The sequence below is a fragment of the Taudactylus pleione genome, unplaced genomic scaffold, assembly GCF_031769625.1.
Source record: "Taudactylus pleione unplaced genomic scaffold, aTauple2 ptg000089l, whole genome shotgun sequence".
NCBI lineage: Eukaryota > Metazoa > Chordata > Amphibia > Anura > Myobatrachidae > Taudactylus > Taudactylus pleione.
The window spans coordinates 11,605,903-11,618,401 of NW_028284491.1; the positions used below are offsets into that span (position 1 = coordinate 11,605,903).

At 45.9% G+C, this 12,499-nt stretch overlaps 1 protein-coding gene across 2 annotated transcripts in view; it reads right to left on the reverse strand.

The window, feature by feature from the left end:
• Positions 1 to 4,532: 4,532 nt before the first annotated feature.
• CALCOCO1 (calcium binding and coiled-coil domain 1) overlaps positions 4,533 to 12,499 on the reverse strand; it is a 68,096-nt gene continuing 60,129 nt past the window's right edge. The window contains exon 13 of one of the 2 annotated variants that reach the window (XM_088469285.1): positions 4,533 to 5,138. In XM_088469285.1, coding sequence (XP_088325411.1) covers positions 5,133 to 5,138 — 6 coding nt within the window. In that variant the 3' untranslated portion in view covers positions 4,533 to 5,132. Of the gene's footprint in view, positions 5,139 to 7,171; positions 7,256 to 12,499 lie in introns of those variants that run through there. The other variant, XM_088469284.1, reaches the window with a different exon arrangement.

Here is a 12,499-nt window from a genome sequence, read left to right on the forward strand (position 1 = left end):
AATTAGATTTTAACTGATCTTTTCTAGTACATCTTGGTAAATAAAAACAAATGCTCACAATTGCATGCTATGAAAAATACAGTATGTAGCAGTCACCAACACCTACTTTACTTCTATACTGCCAGCCCCTATAAGAGCTATAATTTAAGCATACTTGCCCGTTGTAAGGAGATTTCCAGCAGTCCAGGTGAATCTCCCTGGTCCAGGGAGAGTGGGAAACCTTCCTGCAACCTGCGACTTCTCAGGTGAAATTAGGGATGGCCATCGACCGTTTACAAATATCGATGGCTTACTGCCGATGGTTTTGCCATCGATGGCAGAGAGCCAATGGTTTTCTGGCATCTATGGAAAAGTTTAGCCCGATGGTATTTGTTTTCTGCTCCCAACGGAGCTTAGCTCCTCCTCCTGGCGGTCCGCTAAGCACCCCCCCTATTTTTTTTTTTAATTGGCCCACGATTTGCCAGGCACCGGCTGCAGTGGCCATCGAGTGGTGCAAACCATCAATGGTTCACCCTAGATGATTATTGTACCACCTAGGTGAAATGGTTGAGAGGGCGTGATGACGCCTTTCACTATAAACCACATGTTCATGGCCCAGCCACCAGTGATGCAATGCTGGGAATTCCAAAAGCCCGTTTCAGAGGGCAGTGTTGCGACGATGCGATTTGCTAAGCCATGCCTTTACCCCAACTTCTTGGATCTACCCCTACCCTGATTTCCCATCCAAAGTCGGTAAGTATGCTTCGCCCATTACTTCAATGTGGCTTTCACCCATCACTGCTCCTCTATTGTCAGGTGTTGCTGTTCATCTTTAAAATGAAAGTATACACCCATTCTAAAAGTTTATTTTCATTGTATACTTCTATAAATGTGCAGTAAAACATGTGGGCATGTCATTTTTACACTGAGAACCTTATTTCTCAGAATATGTGTTATATTTATTATCAGGAGAGAAAGCTTTACTGGAGGGCAATGAAATATTAGGCAATAGACTGCAATGAAACAGAGCTGCCAGAAGCCAGACTCACTAGGAATACAGCAGACTTGCTCCCCTTTAACAAGCAATAACCTGTCCACATACAGGCAAGCCGTTGTGAAGGAACAGGCATGGTTTATGTCATTTTTAATATGATGTCCCTTTGAAATTAGGAAATTAAAAGTAAACCTTAATACGGAAATAGATACATTAAAGTTAACTGAAAATCTTTGTTTCTCCAATCATAAATATTCTCTCATCATCTAAAAATAAATCTACACTCACACATTAACTATCCAATGATAACAATAATCAGCCTGCCTGTACATAAATACTGCCTCTAGTGACATGCCGGCAGCCATTTTTGTTTGCCAACCAAAGGGATTATAAAAAGGAAATAGTCATTTTCTTAGCTGCTTGTCTATAAAGCACTATTCATTTTATACCTAAAAAGTGCTGTTCAAAGAAAAGAAATATCTTCTATGCGGGATTGCTGTTTTCAGGGGTGGGAAAAGATTCTGGAAGCGGCCTCATATGGGCGGGACCAAATCAACAATAGATAGGGCCAACACAAAAGTAGCCATGATTAGTACATCATAATCCATAGAGACATCTGTGGTCGGCAAAGCAACGTGCAATGTGAGGTGGAATTACAGCAACACAAACTGAAGCATGTCACAGTAACACACAAAAGAAGACTACAACATATTGTGCAGTAGCACACTTCTCTAATGGACAATGGCCCTCATTCAGAGCCGCTCGTTAGCGGCAGTACGCTCGTTCCGAGCGATGTTTGCACATCTGCGCATGCGTACGCTTTTTAGTACGCATGCGCGAACCAGTCAGTGCGGCCGAAAATCCTTTGTACGCTATATAGCGAGTGCCTGCTATTTTGAGTGACAGAATGAGGCGTATGTGGGTGGTAACAGGGGAAGGTGCTTGAAAATGGGGAGTGGAGATCCGAACGCAGGCGTGCTTAAAGGTCAAAGCGGGCGTTTTATGGGTGTGTATATTTAAAACAGCAGCGTCATTGACCACGTCACTGGGTTATTTTATAGCCAGAACTGCACGCAAATTTGTGGTAGCAAACACCAACCACAAGAATAGCGAGCAGTTCATACGCTGGTCGATGTACTCGATTAATCTAATAAATAGCGGACATGACGTAGGATGCGTGCGGCCAGGGGGCGTTTTTAACAAATAAACGAGCGTATGTTTTGCTCGTTCGTTCAGACTTAGAGGTGTGAACAGACTGCAATGTGCGTACGAATCATTTGAATAGCCACCCCTTGTTTTTAAACGAACGACCGCAAATAGCGTCCGGCTCTGAATGAGGGCCAATGTTTGGTGATTGGTGACAATGGAGTTTATATAACAAATGTTGGGGCGGTATTGCTGGTAGGTAGACCCTGAGAGGACAAGTCACTGACCTAATATACTGCAGAGTAAGAACACAAGAAATAAATGGAATCCACTTTACTTCTTATTAAATGAATGTTGTTGTAAAACCAGTTAGAATGTTGGGAAACATAAACAACCACCTTTAAAAAAGACTGAGCACCTATGTGTCTAAGCTGCAGCTAATAGAGAGCAGAGGAGAGGAAACAGCTAATGAAATGTAGATATATCATGGAAGGATTTACACAAAGATCACTCTGAAAATAACAGTGACTGAGAGAAAATAATAAGATGTTCTATGTAAATCAAATCTAATCCTCCCATGGTACAGGTAACACAATTTCATACCGGTGGGAGGAAGTTTGTGCCAGCTGTCTTCCTGTAGTTGAATGACATCACAAGACATGTGGTTTGCTCAGAGAGCCGGGGATAGAGCTGCCAGTGTGCACAGGATCTGAGGGCATGACAACCTGACCAATGTCCAGCTGATGCCCCAGAGGTCTGTCAGCACCCTTTATACAAGGGCCAGTCCTCATTAAGTCTGTACAGCCCCAGACTCACCCCCACTCCCGCCTCCTCTCCTCAACGCCAGTTAGGAAAAAAAAATAAAAGATTGGTCGCACCATCGAAATTAGTACCAGCCACATGCTAGGTGCAGATTCTCTATCAGAATAGACAGTTGTGCGTCTGAATTCGCAATCACTACAGCGACACCCCCATATCACACCCATAAGATGAACCATCTCCGTGAGTCCCTAAGCCACCTCTCTGTCACTGCGCAGGAACGCCCAATACATTCTCCTGACCTTTCTGAGACTGTATCTTCATCGCAACTGCGGCTCTGTGCGCACAGACTGTGGACACATGCGCAGAAGATTGGATAGGCGGGAAGGGGCGGTCTGATGTAGGGCAAACGCAGTAGCTTGTGGCTCATGGAGACCGTACAAATACATGCTGATGATAGCCACTTGGCATGACCCAGGCGCATATGCTGCCCATACAGAGGAAAACACATCTCATCATTTGTACGGCTCTGCTTATGGGGGACATGTGCTATATATTTCTCTAGCTTATACTTTAGTGAAAGGGTGATAAAATGACATCATTAAACTATAATTATATAATAACGCCTGGCCCTCTTTTGCAATTAAACATTCCCACCTCTCCCAACTTAACAGATCTAAAGAAAAAAAAAGAAAAATTAATAAAAATGTTTCCGTTGTTGAGATTAGTCCTATCCCGATGGTTTGCGTACAACTTAGTTGGCGGGGGGACTGCACTTGCGCATGACCCATTCTTCTTCGTCACACACAGTGCCCCCTTAAGCCACAGCCTGACTGGTGGGGGTGTTCCTGAAAATGGGTTGTGCGTCGCTTCCCCCCCGTTTCTGGGAGTGCAGAGGCCAGTGTCTGTGTCTTCCAATGCAGATTTCCTGGCCTCAGCTACAGATGGTAGACAGCCATTCTGAGTATCCTGAGGGTTAGTGTTCTCATAAGTGATCTGATGCTATGTCCTCGGATGCAGTGGCAGATCGCAGAAGCATGCAGGAGGCGTCTTTTAAGGGATGCGTTCAATATCCCGGCTCAGGGAATTCCGGCACTCAGAATGTCGGCGCCTGAATCCCAGTACTTGTCAGAATCCCAGCGCCACCATCCTGACCGCCGGAATCCCGAAGGTAAGCAGCAGGGTTAGACACTAAGGGGAGGGTTAGGGTTAGGCACTAAGGGGGGGGGGTAGGTTTAGGGTGCGGGGAGGGGGAGGTTAGGTTTAGGCAATGTGGGGGGGTTAGGATACCGACTGACAAGTGTCGGTATCCTAACCCTGTCGGGATGCCAGTGTCTGGATTTTGACCGTCAGGATCCCAAGCGCCGGCATCCCGTACCCATCCTTCCTTTAACACAAGACACCTCCTGAAGCATTAGTATATTTGCACACAGCAGCTGAGAACAATTCTGAATCACCCCCAATGTCAGTGACCTAAGCCAGCACATGTGCAGTACAGCATATCCACCACTAGACATTGCTGTGGAGACGGCCGGGCTGACAGTGAATGGCGCATGTTGTTACATGAATATTCTTTCCCTGTCCAATGCTGTCGTCATCAACAAGGTGCTGAACATGGAAATGTTCCCAATAAAACAAGGGTAAACAAATAAAATGTTGTAGAAATGTTTACAACTCTAATAAATGTCATTCAGCAAGTCTGACCATATTACATAGAGGCTGCCAGTTTCAGTTTTTTTGTGTTCAGATGTATAATATTATTGCTAAAAGAGACAATTATCTTTGCCTACTTATGATAGTTTAGTGCTTTGCTTTAGGCACTAAACCTGTAGCCAACAATGTCTCCACGCACATTTAATATCAGTTTATAATTCAGAGGTTACCCAACATTAGCTCTAATAATACACTGGCAAGTGAATATTCCATATTATTGCAATAAGAAAACATTAACCAGGAATATGAAAGAACAATCTGCACACAAAATGGCTCTTAGAAGGTAGAAGAAATAGCGCTTAGGTCCACTCAAAGGCTGATAAAAAACAAACCGCTGTTATCTTACTCAGAGTCCAGTAATTGCATAATGGTGGGGTCCAGGCATGGTGCGACACTGGATTTCCACTAAAATGGGAAATATATCGCAAGAGCTTCAGAAGAAATGTAGAGTTCTGCTTCTTCCAGCGTCCCTCTCGTTACACAGGGCATTACTGCCGCACAGTCCTGTCAGACTGAATCAATTTGGAGAGAGAAAAGTAGGTTACCACTGCAAGAAAATAGGAAAGAAAATGGAGACGTTTAGTTATTAGAAGAACAGAGCAGCCAAGTAATAGTAAGATATTCTATGGCACAGGTTTTCAAAATCTGTCCTCAGGACCCCAAACAGTGCATGTTTTCCAGGTCACCTCACAGAATCACAAGTGAAATAATTGACTCTACCTGTGGATCTTTTAAAATGTGTCAGTGAGTAATGAGTACATCTGTGCACCTGCTGGGTGACCTGGAAAACGTGACCTGTTTGGGGTCCTGAGGACAGAGCTTGAAAACCACTGTTCTATAGTGTTTGTTTACCCCCCCCCCCCCGTCACTTGCCACCCCAGGTGTGATTTGCCCATCTATTACGAGCACCAGGTCCAAATCTTCATATGTATTTAATAAACAGACTTCTTTTCCACGAGCAGCATGACGCAGCTTTACAATGTTTTCCACAAGAGATTGTTCAACTCTATTAGTGATTGCCACATGAACCAGGATCTGAGAATCACCAGAAACATTAATATTTTTACTTTCTCTCCCAAAAGGACCACTAATCCTAAAATATACTGATGACCTGGGCAAGGAGATCCTGTTCCAATGTCTTTTGAAGGACATCATTTCTCAATAGAAAATGTTTGATAAGAGAGAGCAATAGCTACAGACATACAGCATTAAGCTACACACCATACATATATACGTGGTCAGACACCTCAAGATATGAACACAGAGTAATTACTGGAGTTGCAGCTGCTACAAGACAAAGCAGCTGAAGGTTCCTACTAAGGTCCCTCAGCTGCTGGGATCCAAAATGATACTCTACTGAGAGGGGCTGGGTTGTTCCCTTTCTCTCTGAGCAGTAAATACTCTGCCATTACAGTCCAGGTTTTAAGGATATTCATGTTTGAGACCAGATGGTTAAATCAAATTGACTGAAGTACTAATTAAGTCACCTGGGCTCAAGCATGGATAACCTTAACACCTGGACTGTAATGGTGGAGTCCTGAGTTGTGTGTTTAGCAGAAACATACACCGATCAGTGTGATCGGTGTATGTTTCTGCATGTAAATTGTAAATATCTGGTTGAGATGTCAGTCAAACCCACGCAGCTCACAACCAATCAGCGGCTGTTAACTCTAGAGCGGCCTCTGATTGGCTGGCGGCCCAGCAAGTGACAGAACCCACAAGGTTTCCGTCATTTGCCGGGGACGAGATGTATGTGGAAACAAGTACCAAAGGGCAGGCACGCTGGCACCGGTAGTCCCACTATAAAAAACAATAGTATACATCTATTATTATCACTATTACACCTGCACCCACTGGCCAAGGGGGCAGGGAAAAGCCCTGGGCTTCATCCTAGGCCTGGGATGCTCAGGAGAGGGGAGACCCCTTTATTGGGGGGCGGTGCCACAACCTCCCCTGGGATCCCTGGCCTGGGCTGACTAGTTTGGGGTGTTAATACTTTGGCCAGGGGACTGGGTGAAAGGGTCCCTTGGCTGTGGCATTAAACTATGGCTAGTTTGAGCCCAGTGCTGGTTTTAAAAATACGGGGAACCTTACAGAATTTTTCCCTTTATTTTTAAAACTAGGACCAGTTCATAGAGCCCAGTGCTGGTTCATAAAATACGGGGGATTCCTACACAATTTGTCCTCCGTATCTTTAATACCAGGACTGGCTCCCAGAGCCCGGGGCTGGTTATGCTTTTGGGGGGGAACCCCATGATGTTTTCTTTTCTATTTTAATTTTTTTTTTAACAGAATACACACATGCAGCCTGCATGTATCTCACTGATATGTACAGGCTGTATGTTCGGGTGTGTTTGGCTGCGGTGAGACACAGGGAGCTCGGGGAGAAACATGATCACATACACCAGTGTTGGCTAACCTTGACACTCCAGCTTTTGTGGAACTATATATCCCAGCATGCCCTGCCACAGTTTTAGCATGCCCAAATAGTAAAACTGTAGCAGTGCATGCTGGGTTATGTAGTTCCATAACAGCTGGAGTGTCAAGGTTAGCGAACACTGACATACACCATAAAAAAAAACATTCAGCAAAACACGATTTTTGATAAATTTGAATGTTCAGCTGTCAAAAGTCTCTCGTGTCCCTGTGACGTCCATGTTTGATCTAAAAAAAACACAGGACAAACACGAATCTTAGTAAACTTACCCCTTACATGAGATTTGTGTTTTGGAATGCTGCCAATATAGAATATTTATCTGGTCTATCTAATGGATGACCCAATACACAGCATGCAAGTACAGTATGTATATAAGGGCCTATTTATCAACGAGTTTTATTATAAGCAACGAGTGCTAAAACTCGTTGTGTATGATAATGGTGCTCCAGCCAATCAGTTCCCAACTGTCATCTGTTTCAAAGATTTTTGTTTGAATTTTCTTATTATTTGAGTTTTATTACGGTTTGAGTTTTATTATTTGTTGCGTATGATAAAGCTTGTTGATAAATAGGCCCCATAGTATGATATAGGAAAACAATATTATACTGGAGAATAACAGTTCTGCCAGAAAACGTACAAGGTATTACCAAATGATACAAAAAAACAATTCCTGTTTCTACAGTAAATCACTTTGGTGCACTCTGTCTGTTTGTTACTGAGACATAGTTCAAACATTAAAGAACTAAGCAAAAAGAAGCCCCTGTGGTTAAAAAAAATTCTCCATCTGGTAGGAAGAAACGCACCAGAGTGCCCTATTTGTGAATTTGTACAATGCCGGTTATAAGTGGTGTATTTATAATGGGTGCAGGGTGTGTGGTGCACATGGGCACCCTCCTCTCTTGAAACGCCCCTGATGCCATTATACAGCACCTGAGTCTGAGCTTGGCATAACCATGTTGCACTGCATGTGGGGCAGATATAAAGTGTGAAGAGAATTTTAAATTTGAGAAACCGAAAGATTGCATAAGAAAAGAGGTGTTTTAAACCTCTAGGATGGGGGCAGGCATGTATGCAAATTACTTGTTGGAGTTAGCCTATGGCAAGCAGGGGCGGGTTTGTAACAGGAACATTATATAAAGGGCTAGAAGTGTGGGCCAAAGCCTCTTTGTTCCAGATACCCCACCCTCCCTCCCCTATAAATTTTGGTATGTTGTGGGTTTGGTTTTGGGTGGCGGGAAAGAATGGCAGGTCACCAGTCCGGGTGCAATTATGATTTAAGGGCGCTCCCTTCGTTGACTGGTAGTTGGCTCTACCAACCTAACGGGGGGCAGTATCACCACCTAAACGGGTGGGAAGTCAAGATGGGGGTGAGCGTTACCTTTTGTTGATTGCATAATTTACATGGCTCCATTTTTAGGTAGGAGGGCCCTGATTCAGAGCGAGCGCTCTGGTCAGAGCGTCCGGCTCTGAATCAGGCCCTGTGTCACTTAGCCTCATCCTGTCAACATCTCTCAGCCTCATTCCCAATTTCTCAGCCTCATCCACTCCGTGTCTCTCAGCCTCATCCACCTCGTGTCTCTCAGCCTCATCCACACCCTGTCTCTCAGCCTCATCCACTCCGTGTCTGTCAGCCTCATCCACCCCGTGTTTCTCAGCCTCATCCACTCCATATCTCTCCAGCACATTCCGCTCTGTCTCTCCAGCCCTGTGTCTTCAGCACTATCCATTCCCGTGTCTCTGCATCTCCAGCCCTCCTTCCCGTGACTCTCCAGCCCACACTTATCTTCTGCTGCCTGTTTTTATTTGCAGTTCCTCTGCTACCCAGTCGCACAACGTCAAGACCTCACGTGCACTAGGAAAATAAAAAACTTAACTGTACCGGTTGTGAGGCTGCCAGCAATCAGGGGGCAGATGGACTGGACTCCTAAGATTTCTGAGAGGCCTTGACACTTTGGAATCTCTAAGTCCATATCAGGTGTCCCCCTTGTACCCTTCTGGGTATGCAGCTCAGTCACACTTATCTACACCCCTGGAATGTCTGGGTGCTCTGCCAGGCTCCCGAGAGATATGACCAGTCTTCTAATCTTTTCACTTGCTCAGTGAAGTTGGTGGTTGGAGGGAAATTGTTTCATCACTGCTCTGGTACTTGCTATGGTAAATTAAGCAGCAGGTGGGGGGCAGAGCCATGAAGAGGCAGTTCACTGTACCAAGTCCCCTGCACCTGAGGACATTTTTATGATGTCAACTATAAACTCAGGGTCTGATTCAGCCAGCTGCTGTTTGCAATCTGCGCATGCGTACACATCGCAGTGCGCATGCGTGAACTAGTCCATGCGATAGGGAAGCGTTCGCTCGCTGCGCATAGACAGCTAGCTAGAATAAGTGACAGGACATGCCATTTGTGGGTGGTGACGGGTTGGTCGATGGAAACCGGGGAGTGGTGGTGCGAACGCAGGCGTGCCTGAGTGTCTTAATGCCGTTTAAGAGGCGTGCATAATTAAGACACAGTGTCATAATACACGTCACCTGGTTGTTTTACACAGTGAAGCACTCGCAATGCTTGTGGTAGGGTACGGTCAGCCACAAGTGCTGCAATCGCTTCCAATGGTACTTGATGTTACCGATGGTTACATACACATCCTGGAGATGACGTGCATAAGTGGGCGTCTTAAGACAGGCTGGTGGGCGTCTGCATACACACCGCGATCGCACACCAAGACATAGTGTCCGTGCTAATGCCTTGCCGTGCGATCGAGGATTTGCATACTTTTGCTGCGTGCAAACGCATCTAACGAGCGGGTCTGAATCGAGTCCTCAGTACAATCAGCAATCAGCCACCGTTGGCTAAAAAAGGCAGACAGCAGTGCCCTCCATTGGATTCATTCACAGGAAGTCTGTTGAGCGTGAAAATATACTTCCACCTCGTGATCAGAGCTTCGATCACTCTCTACACACACACACACACATATATATATATATTAGGGGTGAGCGGGTTCGGATTTCTGAAATCCGAACCCCCCCGATCCGAGGCAGATCCGTGTCAGGTTCGACTTTTCCCGCCTGACTCGGATCTGAAATCGAGGCAAAATGTCATCATCCCGCCTTCCGAGTGTCGCGGGTTTTGGAACCTATATAAGGTACCCGCGTCGGCGCCATTTTCTCACTCGGCTGTGGACAGTGAAGAGGGAGGGTGGGAGTTAGGGCTGGCTGGGCTGTGTAGTGTAGTGTAGTGCAGAGTAGTGTTGTGCTGTGCTGCGCTGTGCTGCTGTTGTCCACTACTTCAAAGTCCATAGGGGCTGGCTGTGTTGTGCTGCTGTTGTTAATAGGGGCTGTGTCCACTACTTCAAAGTCCATAGGGGCTGGCTGGACTGTGTTGTGCAGTCAGTTCTCCATAGGGGCTGTGTCCACTCCAAAGTCCTGTGCAGTGTCCCAGTCCTAAAGGGGTGCTGTAGCTGTAGTGTTGTCCAGGGGATGCTTTGTCCATCAGGGGTGCTCCCCCCAAGTGCTAAAAAAATAATATTTTTTGTGTGTTTGTGAATTGTGTGCACAGTAGCCGCACGTGCATCAACAAAGTAGTGCCAAGCGTGCGCCTGTGTCATAAGTAAAGGGCCGGCTGGCTTGACCGTTAAAGGGTGCTGTAACCCCCAAAGTACACTCCAGTCCAAACCAAAAAAAAATTTTTTTTCTGTGTTTGAATTGTGTGCGCAGTAGCCGCACGTGCATCAACAAAGTAGTGCCAAGCGTGCGCCTGTGTCATAAGTAAAGGGCCGGCTGGCTTGACCGTTAAAGGGTGCTGTAACCCCCAAAGTACACTCCAGTCCAAACCAAAAAAATATATATTTTCTGTGTTTGTGAATTGTGTGCGCAGTAGCCGCACGTGCATCAACAAAGTAGTGCCAAGCGTGCGTCTGTGTCATAAGTAAAGGGCCGGCTGGCTTGACCGTTAAAGGGTGCTGTAACCCCCAAAGTACACTCCAGTCCAAATCAAAAAAATATATATTTTCTGTGTTTGTGAATTGTGTGCACTGTGGCTGCACGTGCATCAACAAAGGAGCAGCGCCAGGCATGCGCCTGTGTCCCATAAGTAAAGGGCCGGCTGGCTTGTCCATTAAAGGGTGCTGTAACCCCCAAATTGCACTCCAAAAAAATATATATATTTTTGTGTTTGTGAATTGTGTGCGCAGTAGCCGCACGTGCATCAACAAAGTAGCACCAAGCGTGCGCCTGTGTCATAAGTAAAGGGCCGGCGGGCTTGACCGTTAAAGGGTGCTGTAACCCCCAAAGTGCACTCCAAACCAAATAAAAAAATATTTTCTGTGTTTGTGAATTGTGTGCACTGTGCTGCTGTTGTTAATAGGGGCTGTGTCCACTACTTCAAAGTCCATAGGGGCTGGCTGGACTGTGTTGTGCAGTCAGTTCTCCATAGGGGCTGTGTCCACTCCAAAGTCCTGTGCAGTGTCCCAGTCCTAAAGGGGTGCTGTAGTGTTGTCCAGGGGATGCTCTGTCCATCAGGGGTGCTCCCCCCAAGTGCTAAAAAAATAATATTTTTTGTGTGTTTGTGAATTGTGTGCGCAGTAGCCGCACGTGCATCAACAAAGTAGTGCCAAGCGTGCGCCTGTGTCATAAGTAAAGGGCCGGCTGGCTTGACCGTTAAAGGGTGCTGTAACCCCCAAAGTACACTCCAGTCCAAACCAAAAAAAAAATTATTTTCTGTGTTTGTGAATTGTGTGCGCAGTAGCCGCACGTGCATCAACAAAGTAGTGCCAAGCGTGCGCCTGTGTCATAAGTAAAGGGCCGGCTGGCTTGACCGTTAAAGGGTGCTGTAACCCCCAAAGTACACTCCAGTCCAAACAAAAAAAATAATTATTTTCTGTGTTTGTGAATTGTGTGCGCAGTAGCCGCACGTGCATCAACAAAGTAGTGCCAAGCGTGCGCCTGTGTCATAAGTAAAGGGCCGGCTGGCTTGACCGTTAAAGGGTGCTGTAACCCCCAAAGTACACTCCAGTCCAAATAAAAAAAAAATATATTTTCTGTGTTTGTGAATTGTGTGCGCAGTAGCCGCACGTGCATCAACAAAGTAGTGCCAAGCGTGCGCCTGTGTCATAAGTAAAGGGCCGGCTGGCTTGACCGTTAAAGGGTGCTGTAACCCCCAAAGTGCACTCCAAACCAAATAAAAAAATATTTTCTGTGTTTGTGAATTGTGTGCACTGTGCTGCTGTTGTTAATAGGGGCTGTGTCCACTACTTCAAAGTCCATAGGGGCTGGTTGGACTGTGTTGTGCAGTCAGTTCTCCATAGGGGCTGTGTCCACTCCAAAGTCCTGTGCAGTGTCCCAGTCCTAAAGGGGTGCTGTAGTGTTGTCCAGGGGATGCTCTGTCCATCAGGGATGCTCCCCCCAAGTGCTAAAAAAATAATATTTTTTGTGTGTTTGTGAATTGTGTGCGCAGTAGCCGCACGTGCATCAACAAAGTA